At 40.1% G+C, this 21698-nt stretch overlaps 1 protein-coding gene across 1 annotated transcript in view; it reads left to right on the forward strand.

Moving 5' to 3' along the window:
* TRAPPC10 (trafficking protein particle complex subunit 10) overlaps positions 1 to 21698 on the forward strand; it is an 837250-nt gene that overhangs the window by 377579 nt on the left and 437973 nt on the right. Inside the window, exon 11 of the mRNA XM_053705118.1 lies at positions 21200 to 21291. Within this exon, the coding sequence (XP_053561093.1) occupies positions 21200 to 21291 (92 nt within the window). The remainder of the gene's footprint in view (positions 1 to 21199; positions 21292 to 21698) is intronic.

Below are 21698 nucleotides of genomic sequence, written 5' to 3' on the forward strand. Positions count from 1 at the left end.
ACCGTGGCATATGTCAATCATCAAGGGGGGACTCACAGTCCTCTGGCTATGAAAGAAGTATCTCGGATACTTGTATGGGCGGAATCCAGCTCCTGTCTAATTTCTGCGGTTCACATCCCAGGTATAGACAATTGGGAAGCGGATTATCTCAGTCGCCAAACGTTACATCCGGGCGAATGGTCTCTTCACCCAGAGGTATTTCTTCAGATTGTTCAAATCTGGGGTCTTCCAGAAATAGATCTGATGGCTTCTCATCTAAACAAGAAACTTCCCAGGTATCTGTCCAGATCCAGGGATCCTCAGGCGGAGGCAGTGGATGCATTGTCGCTTCCTTGGAAGTATCATCCTGCCTATATCTTTCCGCCTCTAGTTCTTCTTCCAAGAGTGATTTCCAAGATTCTAAAGGAGCGTTCGTTTGTTCTGCTGGTGGCTCCAGCATGGCCTCACAGGTTTTGGTATGCGGATCTTGTTCGGATGGCTTCTTGCCAACCTTGGACTCTTCCGTTAAGACCAGACCTTCTATCTCAAGGCCCATTTTTCCATCGGGATCTCAAATCATTAAATTTGAAGGTATGGAGATTGAACGCTTGATTCTCAGTCATAGAGGTTTCTCTGACTCCGTAATTAATACTATGTTACAGGCTCGTAAATCTGTGTCTAGGAAGATATATTATCGAGTCTGGAAGACTTACATTTCTTGGTGTTCTTCTCATCAATTTTCCTGGCATTCTTTTAGAATTCCTAGAATTTTACAGTTTCTCCAGGATGGTCTGGATAAAGGTTTGTCTGCAAGTTCCTTGAAAGGACAAATTTCTGCTCTTTCTGTGCTGTTTCACAGAAAGATTGCTAATCTTCCTGATATTCATTGTTTTGTACAGGCTTTGGTTCGTATCAAACCTGTCATTAAGTCAATTTCTCCTCCTTGGAGTTTAAATTTGGTTCTGGGAGCTTTACAAGCTCCTCCTTTTGAACCTATGCATTCTCTGGATATTAAATTACTTTCTTGGAAAGTTTTGTTTCTTTTGGCCATCTCTTCTGCTAGAAGAGTTTCAGAGTTATCTGCTCTTTCTTGTGAATCTCCTTTTCTGATTTTTCATCAGGATAAGGCAGTGTTGCGGACTTCATTTAAATTTTTACCTAAGGTTGTGAATTCTAATAACATTAGTAGAGAGATTGTGGTTCCTTCATTGTGTCCTAATCCTAAGAATTCTAAGGAAAGATCGTTACATTCTTTGGATGTGGGTAAGAGCTTTGAAATATTATGTTTAAGCTACTAAAGATTTCCGAAAGACTTCTAGTCTGTTATCTTTTCTGGTTCTAGGAAAGGTCAGAAGGCCTCTGCCATTTCTTTGGCATCTTGGTTAAAGTCTTTAATTCATCATGCTTATGTTGAGTCGGGTAGAACTCTGCCTCAAAGGATTACAGCTCATTCTACTAGGTCAGTTTCTACTTCCTGGGCGTTTAGGAATGAAGCTTCGGTTGATCAGATTTGCAAAGCAGCAACTTGGTCTTTTTTGCATACTTTTACTAAATTCTACCATTTTGATGTATTTTCTTCTTCTGAAGCAGTTTTTGGTAGAAAAGTACTTCAGGCAGCTGTTTCAGTTTGATTCTTCTGCTTATAATTTGAGTTTTTTTCATTATAAGATTTAAACTTTGTTTTGGGGTGTGGATTATTTTTCAGCGGAATTGGCTGTCTTTATTTTATCCCTCCCTCTCTAGTGACTCTTGCGTGGAAGTTCCACATCTTGGGTATTTATTATCCCATACGTCACTAGCTCATGGACTCTTGCTAATTACATGAAAGAAAACATAATTTATGTAAGAACTTACCTGATAAATTCATTTCTTTCATATTAGCAAGAGTCCATGAGACCCACCCTTTTTTGTGGTGATTATGATTTTTTTGTATAAAGCACAACTATTCCAATTCCTTATTTTTGATGCTTTCGCACTTTTTCTTATCACCCCACTTCTTGGCTATTCGTTAAACTGATTTGTGGGTGTGGTGAGGGGTGTATTTGTAGGCATTTTGAGGTTTGGGAAACTTTGCCCCTCCTGGTAGGAATGTATATCCCATACGTCACTAGCTCATGGACTCTTGCTAATATGAAAGAAATGAATTTATCAGGTAAGTTCTTACATAAATTATGTTTTTCAGTCAAAAGTGTCCCAGTTTGTATCACATTAGTTTTACTTACAGTTCTTGCTGTTATAGGAGACCGCAATACTATGACCGCTTACTGTTTCTCCAAGGTGTTCTGCTCTCTCCGTTGTTTGTCTTCGGCGCCTGACGTCACACTCCTCCGTGGGAGGTCGTCTTTCAATGGGAGTGATACCGCTGCTCTGTATTGTACACTTGACACTTTGTATTCCTTAATGATGATGAAGAATAATAACTGCACTTAGTGCTTATGCACGCAGTTAATTGTAAAGATCTTTAGCAATTCCCCAAATGGTTAGTGGGATAGAGATGTAGAAAAATGAATAACCCGGGTTATTTTAATTAGCTATATATTCAGATATAGTGTATAATGTAAGTTCATAGATAAAATAAGTCACACAGCTCGACGCGTTTCGCTCTTCTCAGAGCTTTATCAAGATGCTGGTGACTAGTGATTTCTCTCTTTTTAAATGTTCTGCTTGATCCTTATTGGTTGTTTCTTGATTGTGTATAAAGGTGGATTGTCTAATATTTCCATAGTTACTTCATTATTGTTCCTGTAATTTCCTCATATAGAAATAAGTTAACTTGATTGTTATATCATTTTTCATATATATTTAATAGATAATTTTGATCCACATTCATTATGGAAATTCAAAAAAAAATTCTATTTGTTCTCTTGATTTGAATTTCCTTTTTTTGGGGCTTTATTACTTTAAGGTGGTATTGATGTGTATCACTGCATTATAGCTATATATGTAAGTAAAACTAATGTGATACAAACTGGGACACTTTTGACTGAAAAGGTGAACGTGTAATAATCTTTATTTGATTCTGGATTTCACTATAAGTCAATTTTTCTACCGCGTGCACAGCACTAAGAGCGGTATATGAACTTTTAACGGTTTTTAACCAAACACTGAAAAAACTCCAAGTAAGAGTGTTTGCTACAGATATATCTTAACCTTGGATTTTAAAAACACATAGTTACTTCTTTCACCGCGTGCATAGCACTAAGAGCGGTACTTAGCAAATTCTGAAGCGGCAACTATAATCCAAACTGCTTTGAGCTTCTTAATCCTCAATATAGAAATAATAGCTATACAAAGCCTAAAAGATATTTGGAGTTCTCATTGGGACATAGGAAGTGATTTTTAAACTGACTTTTTTTATTGTATTCCTTTTTTCATTTTTGGTTACATGCAATAATTCTACCTATACAGGGCTTGTTGATTTGAATAATCAAATTGTATCTGGGAGACGTCCCATAGATATATTGACATCAATTGATAAATACAACATTATGTGGATCATTTTTAATCCTTTTATTAATATATTTTAAATAAATCTTATGTTATTTCATTCTCACCATTTGGAGTCACTTATTATTGTTTTTCACTTAACAAATAATTTCACTTAAGATTTTAGCAACACATTATCTACACAGAAATCATTCTCCTAAAAATTCTCTACATAGGAAATCTACACCATTATTGCACTCTTGTGGATTAGAGATTAATAAATATATTTCTTCTAAATCTCTTAGTTTTTATATTAGGTAATATACCGTCACATACAATGTATAAATATCAGGTTATTTTTAGGTAATTTATTTACCATATACACTAATTAATTATTGTACAAAAATATAATTTTCAAAAGGTCTAAGCACTATCATCTCACTTGTTTATAATCACATAATAAGTTCTATAAACCTTCTATTTTTTTTTCTTCACTTTTAAAAATTGATCTCAGCAATAAATTGGAAAATCTGTATTCCTTAAAATTAAAACATATCCCTTAAGTGTATCACGCCCCTATATCTACACAAAGAATATGAATTAACCCGAGTGATACATGCCCATCAGTTATGTTCCGAATGCCGTTTTAGAGTGCTCTGTTCCTCGAGATCAGGGAATCAGGGGCCCGCTGAGCCAAATGCCTCTGGGGATTCTATTTCCCAAGAGACAAGTTCTCTACCACCAACTCTTACTACGCATGCAGGTAACCCAAACGCTGCTTATCCTTCTATGGAGAGTGGCCTGTTCCCACCGGAGGTTAAGACACGGTTCCGCATGGCCATATCTTATGGGATCGTCAGGCGTGGGATCGTCTGGTCCAGTTCAGCCCTCCGGGGGAGCGACTACCCCTGAGGCCTCAGGGTGTCAACCTTCGGGGCCGTTGTCATCATTTTTCCCGGCGGAGGTATGTTGCACCTTTCGTTATTGACTGGCACGCCTTCGTGTTCTACTGAGGCACGTTTTGGCGTTGCTGGAGGATCCCACTCTTAATGGGGGGATTTCTCAGTCTTCCTCTTCGACTGGCTTGCATGATTAGACATAAGGGGATGACAATCTTTTTATAGTCTTTGTTATTTGAGTATCCGTTTCCAGTTCTGAGCTTGGAAGAGCTGTTGGGCTGGTCCTGCGTGTGTCCGTTCTTCCTGGGCGATAACCTACGGGTTGCCTGATCTTTTATTTAATCCGGTGAGGATAGATTTTCTTTGGACTAAAGCTCATGTTGTCGTAATGTTTCCTTCGGGAACTTTCTTCTCTGGAATTGATACTCGCAATTTTATGGTCACACTGTTTACTTTTACAAAGGTTTGTTCAAGAGTGAGGACGTGCTAGTCCTATGTTTGTCTGTTGTCTATCCCTCCATCTCAGGGGAGACTCTATGTGGCCTTGATAGTGCTGGGGCCTTTGGTTTCAGGCTGGTCCTGACTGGGTACAAATCCTTCTGTTTTTGATGCCTAGTTTAGACACGTGGCGCCTTTTATGCCTGGCTGGTCAGGGGAGGGCGCCTAGTGCTCACAAAATGACTTGTGTGGTTTTCCTTGTTTTATTTTACAAGTTTCAGCTAGCATCCTGAGAGGACTTGGTCAGTGGTTTGCTTAAGGGCATGGGGGATGGTTCAGTCCTCATTAGCCTGCGACATGCTCTGTTGCTTCCGATTTTTGCGGGGACTAGAATTTTCCTTCTCGTTGTGGGTTGGAGGTTAAAAATGGAGGTCCTTCATGCCGCCGGTTCTTGGCGGTCTTGCCTTTTTAAGGTCTTTTTGGGAGTGTTCTTTTAGGACTTATTCCTTTTAGAGGTTCTCATCCTTCGAGTTGAGACTTCTGGACTTCGTCCGGGTTCCTGGTGGCTTTGAACTAGGTAGCATGGACTGAGCGGTCTAAGGCACTGGATAAGTCTCCAGTCTCTTCGGAGGTGTGGGTTCTACTTCCGAGAGTTAGTTGTCTCCATGTCGGGGACGATAGGCGGTGTTGTCTCCTTTTCCAATCGTTTGCTTAGGGGATGTTTCTACCAGGGTTCAGGATGCTCTGCATTCTTCTTCCTTGGGTGTGGTCCTCCGGGAAAGTTAGTCTGAAAGGATTATGGAGACTAGCCTTTTTCTACTCTCTCTTTCGGGTGACTCTGTTCTCATTATCATTCCCTTAGTCTTTGTGTGAGTTTTCCTTGGGGCCTGGAGCTCTAGAGTGATGGCGTGACTTTGTCGCGGCCTAGCACCGTGTTTGGGGGGTGTGGCCCTCCTGCTAAGAGTGTTCTCTTCCGTTTGGGATGGTAATTACGAGTGAGTACTGTACCCGTTCTCTGGGTTAGCCCGGTTATTGTCCCCTGTGAGGTCTGTTTTTCTTCAGATGGGGTATCTTGTGTTCCCTGAGGGTGTCGTTCAGGGTACTAGCTCATGGACTCTTGCCACTATGAAATAAATGAATTTATCAGATAAGTTCTTACATAAATTATGTTATTTCTCCCTTTCCCTATGGGGATAGGTTGGATACTTTTAGACAGTGGAACGCCCCAGGGAAAGGAAGACTTTATAGATGACGAGCTGGCACCGCTCTGCTCCTAATACAATGGTCTGGGGACATTTTGTAATATCCTCTGTTAAGGATATCAACCTATTTTAGAGCCACTTGGAGTTTATCTCCTTTGTGCAGGGCGAGACCGGCTGGGTGTAACCGGTTTCTCCTCAGAGACTAAGAGACATTCCCGCTGTGGTCTCGGGGGAGAAGTTTAATGATGTAGCTAAACTTTTATGCTTAAGGATGGCTGTAGACTTTATTCGTTTTCAGGCATACTGTGTAGACAAATTATTATTTTGTATACAATCGTGGAGGTTTATGGCCGCCGTTTCGCATGTTTCGGCCCCCTCCAGGGAGCAGATTTCCCGATCGTCGCGTCACGTGGTATGCGCACTCCTTCCTTCTTCCCTCGCCTACGATCGCAGTTGGAGGCTCTGGAAACAGGTTCTTGTTTGCAGCGGGGACGGCTCCTGGAGATGCTTTAGACTCTGTGCTGTTTCAGCTGCTGGTGGCTTTTCAGCTAAGGCACCTGAGTCACTGTATTGTGCTGGGTTCAAATCTGACCTAAGCCGCTTTGGTCTGGGACCTTACTGAAGTAAGCCCAACCCTTACACTTGCTGATGTGAAGACACAACTAGAGGTGCTATGGAAAGGGATTTTTGGTTATTTTTATTGCCTTTCTCGTTTCTTTTCTATTTGGGTACTTATCTATAACCAAATATGGAGGACAATTTAAATTTTTGTTTAGAGGATGCTAATCATCCTATTTTACAATCTAAGAAATGTTTTGGAGGAAGCCAAAGTTTGTCCACCTGCACAGTTGTGTGCCTTTGTTTGAGCTCTGTACTACATTCTAGGTGATAAGGCTCCAAGTCAAAATCTTCCCTATCTAAGGGTTTTAAAGAGACACTGAACCCACATTTTTTATTTTGTGATTCAGATAGAGCATGCAATTTTAAGCAACTTTCTAATGTACTCCTATTATCAAATGTTCTTCATTCTCTTGGTATTTTTATTTGAAAAGCAAGAATGTAAGTTTAGATGCCGAAGCATTTTTGATGAACAACCTGGGTTGTTCTTGCTGATTGGTGGATAAATTCATCCACCAATAAACAAGTGCTGTCCAGGGTTCTGGACTTTCTTTTTCAATTAAAGATAACAAGAGAACAAAGAAAAATTGATAATAGGAGTAAATTAGAAAGTTGCTTAAAATTGCATGCTCTATCTGAATCACAAAAGAAAAAAAATTGGGTTCAGTATCCCTTTAACCCGTCAGAGCCCTCCACCTCTCAGGACTCATTTGTCCAGGATATGCCACATCTTTTTACTCTGTCCCCATCTCCTATTGCTACACATGCAGTACAAAAAGGCAGTTCCACAGCACCTTAAATAAAATGTCCTTTATTCAACAATCTTGGACAGCATAACATGCAACGTTTCGGGAACGTTATCCCTTAATCATGCATACCTCACTATACACCTGTGCCTTTATTTAAAGGCATATCCAACCAATCACTGGTTACCTGAGGAACCTCTTCTCACCTAGCAATGTGTATACTTTACAACGCCATCTGGTGGACAATGAGAATTTGTATTTAAATGGTTCATCTAATCTGAATAGTTTACATATGGATAATAGGTGTGCTAGCATTTTTGTGTCTATGTAGACACTATATTTATACATAATTTTTCAAACAATAAAATCAATACACAATATATACATCAATACATAAAAACTGTAAGAATAAATATTACAAAAATTAATTAATACACAAGTAAATAAATAAATATATATAGAAACTATGAGGCCGCTTCCCTTAATTAATATACCAAAGGAAAAAACTATATTAGTTCATTGTATTATAGACTAATATTAAGTAGATATTATTTCAAGATATATCAACCTTTAGTAGATACTACATCAATACCTTGCTACAAAATACAAAATATCTATAGGAAGACAGACAGGTCCAACTCTCTATTTAAACCATTTGGATACATGGATTCCAACTTATGGATCCAATATGCTTCCTTTTGCTTAAGGATACGCTCCCTATCACCTCCTCCTCTAGGCATATCAACATGGTCTATTATCTGCCACCTTATCTGATTGATTTAATGTCCATTTTCCAGAAAATGGCTAGCTACGGGGGCTTGAAGGTCACCAGTTCTAATATTAGACTTATGTTGATTTAGTCTTTCTCTCATCCTGCGGGTCATTTCCCCTATATAAATCTTAGAGCAAGGACATTTTATCATATAGATTACAAAAGTAGAATTACAAGTGTAATGTGATTTTAACTTAAATTTATGACCGCTCCGCGGATGTACAAACTATTTGCCTTTAATTATTGAATGGCAACTTGCACAATTCAGACATGGGAAACACCCTGTGTTCTTTTCAGTGATGTATCTAGTTTTACTACTATGTTTAGTACCCATGTCTGAGTGTACCAAGATGTCACTCAAATTCTTGACCCTACGATGTGCCATGATAGGATATTCCTTAAAAATGTGTTTATTACAAGTTTTAATTATATGCCAATGCTTTCTTAGGATGTTAGATATCTTTGTACTTTGATCATTGTCTATTTGTATCCTTTTTCTCAGTTTTAATATCCTTCCTCCTTAGTTCTTGTTTAATTTTAAAGGTTTCATTCACCACCAACTTCTCAGGGTACCCTCTTTCTAGGAATTTCTCACCCATTTCTTCGAGTCTTTTATCTCTAAGGTGACTGTCACTGACAATTTTGTTTACTCTCATTAATTGGCTTCTAGGAAGCGATTCTTTCAACTTCTGATAATGGAAACTGTCATACCTAAGTAACGTGTTACGGTCTGTCTTTTTACGATGGAGATCTACTTTAAGCTCCAAACCATCCTTATATATGACAGTGTCTAAAAATGTCATTTTCTCCTCGCTAGCTTCAAGTGTAAATTCAAGGCCATTTACTTCCAAATTAAGCTGCTTAACGAACTGCCTTAAGGAGTCTTCGCTGCCCCACCATATGCCAAACACATCGTCAATGAAGCGCCACCAAGTGGCTCCATACTGTAAAAACAGTCTATTATTATAAACATATTTCTCTTCAAAATAACTCATGTATAGGTTGGCATATGATGGGGCAACGTTCGACCCCATAGCAGTTCCCTTCTTTTGAATATACCATGTGTCTCTGAATAAAAAATAATTGTAAAATAGTACAAGAATTTGAGTGACATCTTGGTACACTCAGACATGGGTACTAAACATAGTAGTAAAACTAGATACATCACTGAAAAGAACACAGGGTGTTTCCCATGTCTGAATTGTGCAAGTTGCCATTCAATAATTAAAGGCAAAGAGTTTGTACATCCGCGGAGCGGTCATAAATTTAAGTTAAAATCACATTACACTTGTAATTCTACTTTTGTAATCTATATGATAAAATGTCCTTACTCTAAGATTTATATAGGGGAAACGACCCGCAGGATGAGAGAAAGACTAAATCAACATAAGTCTAATATTAGAACTGGTGACCTTCAAGCCCCCGTAGCTAGCCATTTTCTGGAAAATGGACATCAAATCAATCAGATAAGGTGGCAGATAATAGACCATGTTGATATGCCTAGAGGAGGAGGTGATAGGGAGCGTATCCTTAAGCAAAAGGAAGCATATTGGATCCATAAGTTGGAATCCATGTATCCAAATGGTTTAAATAGAGAGTTGGACCTGTCTGTCTTCCTATAGATATTTTGTAACAAGGTATTGATGTAGTATCTACTAAAGGTTGATATATCTTGAAATAATATCTACTTAATATTAGTCTATAATACAATGAACTAATATAGTTTTTTCCTTTGGTATATTAATTAAGGGAAGCGGCCTCATAGTTTCTATATATATTTATTTATTTACTTGTGTATTAATTAATTTTTGTAATATTTATTATTACAGTTTTTATGTATTGATGTATATATTGTGTATTGATTTTATTGTTTGAAAAATTATGTATAAATATAGTGTCTACATAGACACAAAAATGCTAGCACACCTATTATCCATATGTATACTATTCAGATTAGATGAACCATTTAAATACAAATTCTCATTGTCCACCAGATGACGTTGTAAAGTATACACATTGCTAGGTGAGAAGAGGTTCCTCAGGTAACCAGTGATTGGTTGGATATGCCTTTAAATAAAGGCACAGGTGTATAGTGAGGTATGCATGATTAAGGGATAACATTCCCGAAACGTCGCATGTTATGCTGTCCAAGATTGTTGAATAAAGGACATTTTATTTAAGGTGCTGTGGAACTGCCTTTTTGTACTACATATGTCGAGCTAGTGGTCGCTAGCTAATCCTACGTGCACCTGGCCAACTGGCCGCATCCTTGTTTGCTGGGTCTACCTATTTTTGTTTATTGCTACACATGCAGTATCCTGCGGTTCAGCACTGCCTTCTTCTGGAATGTTTTGTCTTCCAGTAGGCTTCGCAGCACAGCTTCAATCGGCTGTATTGCTTCGGCACTGAGTGTTTTTCCTGTTTTCAGACTAACGGAAAATAAAAATTAAACTTGTTTCATCTACAGAGAGAATCTGTAATCCTATAGAGACAGCGTTGGTCAGTCTCTTTCAGCATTATGAGAAAGATCATTCCTCTTTGGTTACGAAGGCGATCTCTCTTCTTCCGACTCTGCTGAGAAGATAGCAGAACCTGAAGAGATTGGTTTCAGATTCAATCTTGAACATCTTCGATTCTTACTCAGGAGGTCTTGTCGTCTCTGAATGTTCCTGAGCCTAAACCTTCTGAGGAACCAAAAATAATTTCTATGCTGGATACTGCTTATCAATCCAGACCTAATGCCCCTGAGGCTTTTCTGGTCCTGGCTCGCATAGCAGAAATCGGGAAGCCGGGGATCTCTTTTTCCCTGTCTTCTAATTTTTAGAAGATGTTCCCAATACCTGACTCTCATCTGCAAATTATGGAGTACCATTCCAAAAGTGGAGGGAGATATTTTCTCTCTGACTAAGCGCACTACTATTCCCCTTGAGGATAGTACCTACTTCAGAGTCCCCACTGACAGGAAATTCGAATTGATTCAGATGAGCCTATTTTTTAACCGGCTGCGGGTTTCGCGGCAGTCGCTGGAGCCACTACTTTGCGGTGAGATTTGCTATCTGACCTGGTATTTTCTAAGGCTCCGTTGGAGTCATCCAGGATTGGATGAAGGCTCTCAAGACGACCAATTCCTTTAATTGTGATGTTATCATGTGTTAACATGGTTAATGTCATGGTCAGCTGATATGGTATCTAATTCCAGACTTATTTCCTTAGCGTTTTAATGGAAATATGTTGTTTGGTCCAGGCCTGTATTTTATTATTCCCACGGTAACCGGAAATCAACCCGATCGAATACGATCGGGTTGATTGACACCCCCCTGCTGGCGGCCTATTGGCCGCGAGTCTGCAGGGGGCGGCGTTGCACCAGCAGCTCTTGTGAGCTGCTGGTGCAATGCTGAATACGGCAAGTGTATTGCTCGCCATATTCAGCGAGATCTGTCGGACTTGATCCGCACTGTCGGATCCGGTCCGACAGACCTTGATAAATATGGGCCTATGTCCGAAGGTTCCCTGGAGACTATCAGATCCATTCTTCCTTTAGTCCAGGGAGATTGATTCTGGACGAAGATAGTTCTGAAGGACGCATACCTGCATGTTCCGATCCACAGGGATAGTTTCCAGTTCCTTCAATTTGCTTTTCTGAACAATCATTACCAGTTTGTAGCGCTTCGCTTTCTAACTTCTGCTCCAAGGATCTTTTCAAAGGTTTTAGCAACTCTTTTCGGTGGCCAGAGTGTGAGGAGCTGTGGCGGCTTACCTGGAATTAATTTTGGTTCAAGCTCCATCATCTCATTTAGCAAGATCTCACTCTGACACATTTCTGTGTCTCCTTCAGTCCCATGGTTGGAAGATAAATCTGGGCAAGAGCTCACTTGTTCCCAGTACCAGAGTGTGTTTTTTTTTTTGGGAACGCTCATAGATTCGGTTTCCATAGCGATTTTCCTCTCAGATCAGCGTTGAGTCAAATTTCTGTCTTCTTGTCCACTCGTTTCAGTCCACTGACCAGCTCTCAGTGGCTCAATGTATGGAAGTGGTGGGTCTCATGGTAGCTGCCATGGTTATTTTTCCTTTTGTATGCTTCCGTCTGAGTCCTTTACAACTATGTATGCTTAGATAGTGGATCAGCAATTTCTCCGACCTGTCTCAGTTGATCATTTTGGACCAGGAATCGAGATTCTCTCTTTTGGTGGCTCTTCTGGACCACCTGTCTAAAGGCACAGGCTTTTTGAGACCACCTTGGGAGATTGTGACTACGGTCATCAGTCTTCTAGGTTAGGGTATGGTCTAGGGTACCTTGAAGGTGCTCCAATCTGGCTGTTGCAAGAATCTCCCTTCCCATACACATACTGGACCTGAGGGCCATCCTCAATGATTTGATGGCGTGACTTCAGCTTCATTTGGTCCGCTTTATCAGTTTGAGGTGTTCTCAGTGATAACTGTCAGGTGGGGAGTTCCGGAGATAGATCTCATGGTATCTCATCTTAATACCAAAATACCCGGATATGTTTGAGATCGATGGACCCTCAAGCGGTCTTGGTTAACGCCTTAGCGGTACCGTGGAATTTAAAAACTTATTTATCTGTTTCCTCTGATTGAACTCCCTCCTAGGGTGATTGTCCGCATCAAGCAGGAGTGAGCCTCAGTGATCCCATTTGCTCCAGTGTGGCCACGCAGGACTTGGTTTGCGGACCTCGTGAGGATGTCATCTCCTCCTTAGAGGTTTCCTAGGGAGTGAACCTTCTTCAGCAAGGCCCATTTCTTTACCAACCTCTCGATTCTTTGTGGAGATCGAAGGTCTAGTTCTGTCAGAGAAGTTTTTCTGATAGTCATTGATTCTATGATTCAGGTTTGTAAGCCTTTTATTAGATGCATTTGCCACAAGATGTGGCGCTCTTATCTCTCTTGGTGTGAGGATCGAGATTTTCCTTGGCACGAGGTGAGGATTCCTTTTGGTTTTTTCCTTGATGGTTGGAGAGGGATTTGTGGGCCAGTTCTCTTAAGGGGCATTCTGCTCTTTCTGTGTTCTTTAGCATGCTCCGTTTGAGCCTATGCACGTTAATTTTTTGTTGGCCTTTTGTTCTCTGCTCACAGAATTTTCTGATTTATCTGCCTTACGTGCTTAGTTAGGTTTCTTTCCTAAGCTGTCTCTTTTGCAATGTCAATCAGAGGATTGTAGTGCCTTCCTTTTGTCCAAATCCTTCCTCACCAGGAATATTTGTTACACTACTTGGATGTGGTACGAGAGGGCCTCTGCAACCATTAACCTTTTGGTTACATAGCATCTTCCGTATGACATTCGTGGAGACAAGTCTACAGCATCCTGTAAGAATTCTGTTTCATTCTACTCGAGCAGTATCTTCAGGGGCTCTGTGGAACAGATCTGTTTTTACAACTTTGGTGTTTTTGCCTCAGCAGAGGTTTCCTTTTGGAGATTAGTGCTGCAAGGGATGGTGCCTTTAGTTTAGGTCTGCCTGCCTTGTTTTTCCCTCCCTGTTCATTCTGTGTCCTCTTCTGCTTGGTTATTGGTTTCTCAAAAGTATTGAATTAATTTGTAGACTCTCCCTGCCATTAGAAAGAAACCAGTTGATTTTTTTTCTGGCGGCTGTTGTTTCTTTTTTCTTCTGACACCTCTATTCCCCTAGTGTTTCTCTTTCTTTTCCTTTCCCTCGGGTGAATTACTGTGAGACTAGGGGGAAGTGGGAGGGACACATAAAGCTTTGGCTGGGGTGTCTTTGCCTCCTCCTGGTGGCAAGGTGTTGTATTTGCCAACAGTAATGAATGGATTTGTGGACTCTCCCTGCCAAGAAAGAAAATAATTTATCATGTAAGCATACATTTTGTTTCTTTCATACAGGTAGTGAGAGACCGCAATCCATTACTCCTGGGAATTACTCTTCTCTACTACTAGGAGGAGGCAAAGATTTTCAAACCCCAAGAGCTCTATAAAACCCCTCCCACCTCACACATACCTCAGTCTTTACTTTGCCTCCTCTGGACGTGGTCAAGGAATGAAGATGTGCATTTGATTCTTTAGAGAGAGGTGTTTTAAGTCTATGTTGAGGCCGTTTTAACCTCAGAGTACAGTGCTTGTCAGAGGGAAGTATATGGGGTATGGTTTGTGATTCTTTGTTTCACATAGACCTTCCATAATTGCTGATATGTTTCAGTACTGTTTTGGCTGTCTATTGCTTGTTTGCTTGTGGATTAGTATCTTTTTTTTTACATTTAGACACTCTTATAGCTATGTTATGGACACTTATTGTTAATATATATATTTGCAAATATATATGGCCCTGGGACAGAATCTTTACATTATTCCCCTTGCTGTTTTTGCACGTCCGTTTTTTTGGTGCACTTAATTTACATTTTGTGTGTCAACCTTCAGGTTTGCGCATGTCGGTTTATCGGTGGTCGGGATATTACATGTCCTTTTAGTATATTGTAGTTATTTTTGCACTTTGGCTGTATTTCGTCCGTCTGATTAGCGCACGTATGTCCTCAACTATGTCAGTTGTTTTTTTGTTTATACTGCTGAACTATTGGATGTAAAGTTGCTTTGTTTTGCAGTTTGGCTTAGTACGCATTGTATCTGAGAGGTGATTTTTTTTAATATTTTTTTTTAAAAAGGAAGGGGATAAGTGATTTGAATTCCTCAAGAGCTTTTTAAGGGGTTATAGTGGTTATTGCTTTTCTTAGCCAAATGCTATGATAGACATTTTCTGATTCTGTTCCTAAATTTACCTTAGAAGCCGAGGCCCGTGAACACCTTTCTACCATTAGGTGTGCTTATTGTAAAAAAGCTGAGTTATCTACTCCACCTCATTTATGTGACTCATGTTTAAAATTGTTATTGCATTCAGACCAACGTAATGCTGCTTCTATGGGTATTACTGCTCCTTCTGTCTCTTCATTACAGGAGAATGCTACTATTTTACCACTCAGTGTGGAAAATTACACGAAAGCTGCTGTTTCTGAGGTGCAGGTCGCTCTCCTGCCCTGAAGTAAGCTATGTCTCCTAAAGTCAGGGATACCGTTATGTCTTCAGAAGATTAAGATTCCTCTGGTGATGAGGAATCTTCCTCTGATGTTGAACCGAATACTTTTTGTTTAAAATTGATCATTTTCGTTCTCTTTTGAAAGAGGTTTTGATTACTTTAATATAGTAGATGACAATAAAGACAGAAGTCCATCGAGTTTAACCTATACAAATCTAATAACCTTACAAAAAAGCTCCAGTTGAGCTTAAATGAATCCCATTAAAATGTGACCCATTTAACACAAGCAATCATATCCCTGAATTCTGTTTCTAGTTAGAAATGTATCCAAACCATTTTTAAATGTATCTAAGGTATTGGCATTCTCTACCTCCGTTGGTAATGAGTTCCACTATTTATTGCTCTTACAGTGAAAACACTTTTCTTTTGCTGTAGAGTAAATCTTTAGGGGTTAAAAATCCTAAGGTTTCTGAGGATAAGCCTTGTAACTGTTTACATTTAGTTTATAAGACTGTTGTTATATCCCCTGTTTTTGCATATCCATGATGCTGTCTATGACATGATTTCTAGGGAATGGTCTAAGCCAGGTAATTCATTTAATCCTTCTACAAGGTTTACAAAGTTATATACTTTACCTACTCATAATGTTGGGTTGCTGGAAACTATTCTTAAGGTTTATGGGGCTGTTTCCCCTCTGGCTAAGTGTACTACTATCCCTTTGTAAGACAGTAGTTCTTTTAAGGACCCATTGGATAAAAAAATAAGAGTATTTTTTGGTTCTAATGACTCTGCTAGTAAAAATCTTTTGGGTTTGCTCAAAAATTACAATTCTTTTATTTGTGATGCTTTGTTTGATATTATGAAGATCAATGTCTTTGGCAGTCCTTACATTGCTTAAATCCTGGTCTGCTGGCATGGTGTCAAATCCCAGATCATTGTCTTTCTTTTCAGGGAAAGAAACTGTTTGGTTCTGACTTCGTTTCTATAATATCTACTGTTGCCGTTGATAAAGGGGCTTTTCTGATTTATTTATTGACCATTAATACCCATAAAGGGTTATTCCAGTATACCCAAATGGTTTTTGGCATGGCACCGGCAATCTGGCAACGCATCATGGATGAGATCCTAGTATGAATACCTTTTACTCAGTGTTTGCTAGATGGCATGCTCATCATTTGCCCCACAGATGAAGAACACAAGAAGAATGTGGAAACTGTGCTATAGAGACTCCAGAGAGATGGATTACGTGTGAACCTTGCATAATGTGAATTTTTCAAGCCTAAAATATAATTCTGTCCCCATATTGTAGACCGGCTCCACACTACAAAAGAAAATGTTAAGGCCCTGGTTAATGCACCAACGCCCCAAAATGTAACACAGCTAAAATAATTTCTTGGGCTCTTAAATTATTATCACAGTTTTTGCCAAATCTAGCACACCAGCTATATCCACTACACACCCTGCTTGTTAGATGCAAGAGCAAAATTATGACCTAAAGAAACCTGTAACACTGGCATGTGGTGCCTCACCTTATGGAGTGGGTGCTGTACTTTCACGTGTAATGCCAGATGGCGCAGAAAGGCCCATTTCTTTTGCCTCCAGATCCCTAAATTCAGCAGAACAAAACTACTCACAGATAGATAAGGAAGCACTAGCCATACGTACATTTATGGTCGGGAATTCACACTAATCACTGACCACAAGCCACTACTGTCCAACCTAAACCCTTAAAGGGGGATTTCAAACAGCAACTGCTTCCCACTTACAGAGATGTGCCTTATTCCTGGGAGTTTACAACTATTCTATTAGATACTCCTCCAATGAACACCACGGCAATGCAGATGCCTTTTCTAGATTGCTCATTGGGGAACACATACCAGAGAACATACACATAGTGGAAACAAAGAAACCACAAGTTAGCATCTCTATTACACTAATAGCTAGAATCACAGCCACAGACCCGTGCCTGTCTCATATATACAGTATTTAAATATGTTCAAGCTGGATGGCCAAACAAGGTACCAAATGAATTTTTGTCCATACTTCACTAGAAAATGTGTACTATTGTTGAATGCTGGATGTATATAATGGGGAACAAGAGTAAGCATTCCTTACAATCTACAACCCACCATGCTGAAGATACTACATGAGGGCCATCCAGGCATAGTTTGCATGAAGCAGATAGAAAGAGGCTACGTTTGGTGGCCACATATGGATACAGCAATAGAGGATTATGTTGTGTGAAGCCCAGGATGCTGTCAGGCACAACAACCCAGAAAAGTGGGTGAAGTTCAACCATGGTCATGGCCCAAGGATCCATGGCCAAGAATTCATCTAGATTTTGCAGGACCAGTCCATGGAAAAAATGTATTTAATCATAGTGGATGTACACTCTAAATGGCCTAAAGTTTTTCCAATATCTACTACCACTTCTAGTGCAACTATTTTAGTCTAAAGGAAACTTTTGCTCAATATGGTTTGCCTTCAGCCATAGTCTGACAATGGTCCAGAATTTACATTGCGAGAGTTTCAATCATTCCTCCGCTACCTGCAGATTAAACACTATACAACAGCTCCATACCATCCAGCCTCAAATGGACTGGCAGAAAGGTTTGTCCAGACTTTCAAGAACCACCTGATAATTACTATAACACACACACTGAAAGTATTAACAGCGCAGCTTGGTAGAGAAGTGGATGTGGGATAGTAATGTAAAAGCAAGAGGGATATTAGATTAAATAAATACTGCAGCAACTACACATCAATAAAATATAAATAAGAAATGCACATACAAATTAATATAAATTCATATATAGAAATATAAATACTTAAAAAGCAGTAGAAAATAGTTAAAAAGCAGTTGAACTGTCTGAATAGATATTACCCAATACAGGGAAATGTCCTTAGGAGTATTCACATAGAATAATGATTGTTGCGGTAGTTTGTAATGCCAGCTCCTAATCACTGTCTTTAGAAAATGAGGTGCAGCTACTTCCAGAGGCTTGTTTCCAAACGCTCTCTTTATTTGTAGATCCTATGGCGAGAAGAAGAGACAGCGCAACCCCACATCAAGGTAGCAGTTTCCACAAATTTATTAAATACACAAAAGTAATGCACTTACAAACAGGCTAAAAGTTATCGCATTGATCCCTTCATAGGGAAAGAGAAGCGGGTCCCAGTTCACTTGAGAGTCCTTCAGGTCACAGCTATATTGCTGCCGCTTCAATAATTCTTCCAAACAGTCTTAGTATATTGGAGCCGTCCTTAGCTCCACCCCCAACGTGTTTCGTCTGCGCTCTCCAGACTTTTTCAAGAGGAATCATCATCATTTCCTCTTGAAAAAGTCTGGAGAGCGCAGACGAAACGCGTTGGGGGTGGAGCTAAGGACGGCTCCAATATACTAAGACTGTTTGGAAGAATTATTGAAGCGGCAGCAATATAGCTGTGACCTGAAGGACTCTCAAGTGAACTGGGACCCGCTTCTCTTTCCCTATTAAGGGATCAATGCGATAACTTTTAGCCTGTTTGTAAGTGCATTACTTTTGTGTATTTAATAAATTTGTGGAAACTGCTACCTTGATGTGGGGTTGCGCTGTCTCTTCTTTTCGCCATCTGATAATTACTATGCAGCAGCCTGGACAGGCTGAAGAGATGATGTTTAAGTTCTTGGCCACATATCGAAACACGCCACACTCCACTACTGGCCTTGCACCAGCTTTTCTAATGTTTCGATTGCACCTCTCTGCCAAACTCATCTCATCTTCCTAAACGACAAGTGGCAACCAATCGCATCGCAACACTTCCCTAGTTATGAAACTGGGGAACCTGTGTAAATACGTCATTATTGAGCTTTGCCTCATTGGCTACGTGGATGCATTGATAAAACCATTGTAACAAAGATGTGTGTTCACCTTTTAAATGGCACCTGTGTTCGGCGGCATGTTTTACAGTTGAAAAAATGCAAACTTCCGGGCCTGAGCTCAAAATCTCTAATCAATCACAAAACTTTGCTCCAGAACATACCAAAAACATGTGGTATGATTCTACATCTGTTCAATCAGAACCTGAAGTTAGTGGCAGCAATTGTCCTGAAGATCCAGAGACCATCACTGCAGATGAGGAAACTGATCTGTCTGATAGGGAGGCCCTTACAGCTCCAGGCACGTCAGTAGTTACCCCTCCTCCTTGTGCTGTGGAACTTTGCAAGTCTACTCGTCAAAGACACCAGACTGCTCACTGGCAAATCACGAGACATTGAGAGATACTGCTGAGTATCGCAAAAAGCAAAACAAGTCTTCAACCCACACACAGAAGACTTAGACTAAGCCAAAGACCCTTCATTGATTGCCTGATGTTTTGTTTTTATTTTTGATTGCTTGTTTTGTTTTCTTTGTTGTTTTTCTCTTTCTCCTTTTCACATTTTTATGTTTAGGGGAAGGAGAGGAGGTGTTGTGTTCAGGCACAGTCTTTCTTTGCGTTCTAAACTGGGGGTGGAGACTGCCTGCAACATTGTATTCTGGCAAGCAGACTAAGTTAGTAGAGTGCCGATTGCTAAGCATGCAGCCAGCCTGAGAGGATCTGTGATAAGCTTAGAGCAGTCAGACTGTTTGCCATAAAACTGCTCCTAGAAACATTAAGGGCATTCTTTATCTGTATTTACATGTGAAGAAGTCTGAACTTTCTGATCAGGTGGCGAATTCTCTTGTGTTTGCTAACTACACAGTACTGTTGTGTTTTATTTTCATAGCAGCAGGAACATGAATTTCCTTAGAAGTACATTTACATATATTTTATACATGTTTTCATTATGGTTTCATTAAAGGTCTAAGTTCCATTTCTCTGAAAGTCCAGTTGTTGGTTTCATGCGCCAGTGCTGGAGTCCGATGGGCTCAGAAGCCTTTCATAGAGCAATGTATGGCCTGGGTGTAAGTCTTTAGTTACCTTTCATGCCTCTTTCTCCTTGTTAGTTTATCCATCTGGTGCATATGTGTTTGCACAGTTTCTGGGATTAAAGGGACAGTAAAGTTAAAATTTAGAATTCGATAAAGAGGATGTGGATGAATAATGGCTAACAGAGCTTTTGTAAATAAATGTGTATCATTACAGTATTTTATATTTCATATGCAGCCTGTATGAGGCAAATGGTGCAGACCCTTATTGCAATAGATAATTAATAACATGGGAAGAGAGACGGGATAATTCAAATATAATTATCCCTAGAAAGACATCAAATTCAGCACTCATAAAAACATTAGACAACAAACTCATATGTTCAAAAATAGAAATTATTTTTTTTATTAATTATTAAGTAGAAAAAGACTCAGTTGGAAAAATGGCAATATCAAATGCCTCACAATACACATACAATCCATTCAAAAATAAAATCTTTAACACATCACACAGCTGAAACGGAACTGGGCAGGAAAAGAGCAAAACAAAGCTGTTGCTAAATATTTAGGGTGAAATGAACGTTAGACCAACTACACACAGATCCCCCAGAAGATACAGGGAGGTATAGCCTAGGCAGAAAGACCAGCTGAATCTTAGTTGTCTGGTTTCATGCCAATGTACAACAGTATCCTGCAAATGCTATGACGTAAACAAGCATAACGCGGCATATATTGCAGATAGATGAATGAAGGATAACTTGAATCACTGGCGCTATTAGTTAGTACAGTGGTCAATCTGCACAAACAGATTCATGAAACTGCAGCAAAATTAAAAAGCAAAGTACTCCACATTGTGTATAATCATACAAGTATGCTGTATAGACTCATAGTGCAAAGGGCCTCCTTTCTATCTCTCACACCCCCATCATCTGCTCCTTTCTATCTCACACACCCCCATCCCCACATCTCTTCCCTTGCTGCCCCACCACACCTCTCTCCCTTGCTGCCCCACCACATCTCCCACTCTTACCGCATCCTCACGCCTTTCTCCATTGCTGTCCCGCACACCTCCTTCTTTTAATACCCCTCCTTACGCCTCCCTTTCTAGCTGCCCCTAACACCTGCCTGCCTTACTGTTCCCCACACCTTCCATTGCTCTTTCTCCTCATATCACCTATCATTGCTGCTTTTCTGCTGGTGTCTGTTTCCTTAACTTCCTTCTCTTGTGTCAACAGGAGTTATCTCACGCCACCATAGAGATGTATAACAGCATTGGAAGGACTCGGTCTGCTAAACTGATTGGAAAGGACCTAGCCGAATTTTACATGTAATGAACTCTGTGATATGTTTTCTCCACTTATTTCTTTATCTGTCCTGTGTTCATTACTCTGGTCTCCCTATGCCCTGTGCTCCTTACTCTGATCTCTCTGTGCCCTGTGCTCCTTACTCTGATCTCTCTGTGCCCTGTGCTCCTTACTCTGATCTCTCTGTGCCCTGTGCTCCTTACTCTGATCTCTCTGTGCCCTGTGCTCCTTACTCTGATCTCTCTGTGCCCTGTGCTCCTTACTCTGATCTCTCTGTGCCCTGTGCTCCTTACTCTGATCTCTCTGTGCCCTGTGCTCCTTACTCTGATCTATCTGTGTCCTGTGCTCCTTACTCTGATCCCTCTGTGTCCTGTGCTCCTTACTCTGATCTATCTGTGCCCTGTGCTCCTTACTCTTATCCCTCTGTGCC

Source organism: Bombina bombina, chromosome 3 (assembly GCF_027579735.1).
Source record: "Bombina bombina isolate aBomBom1 chromosome 3, aBomBom1.pri, whole genome shotgun sequence".
Taxonomy (NCBI): domain Eukaryota; kingdom Metazoa; phylum Chordata; class Amphibia; order Anura; family Bombinatoridae; genus Bombina; species Bombina bombina.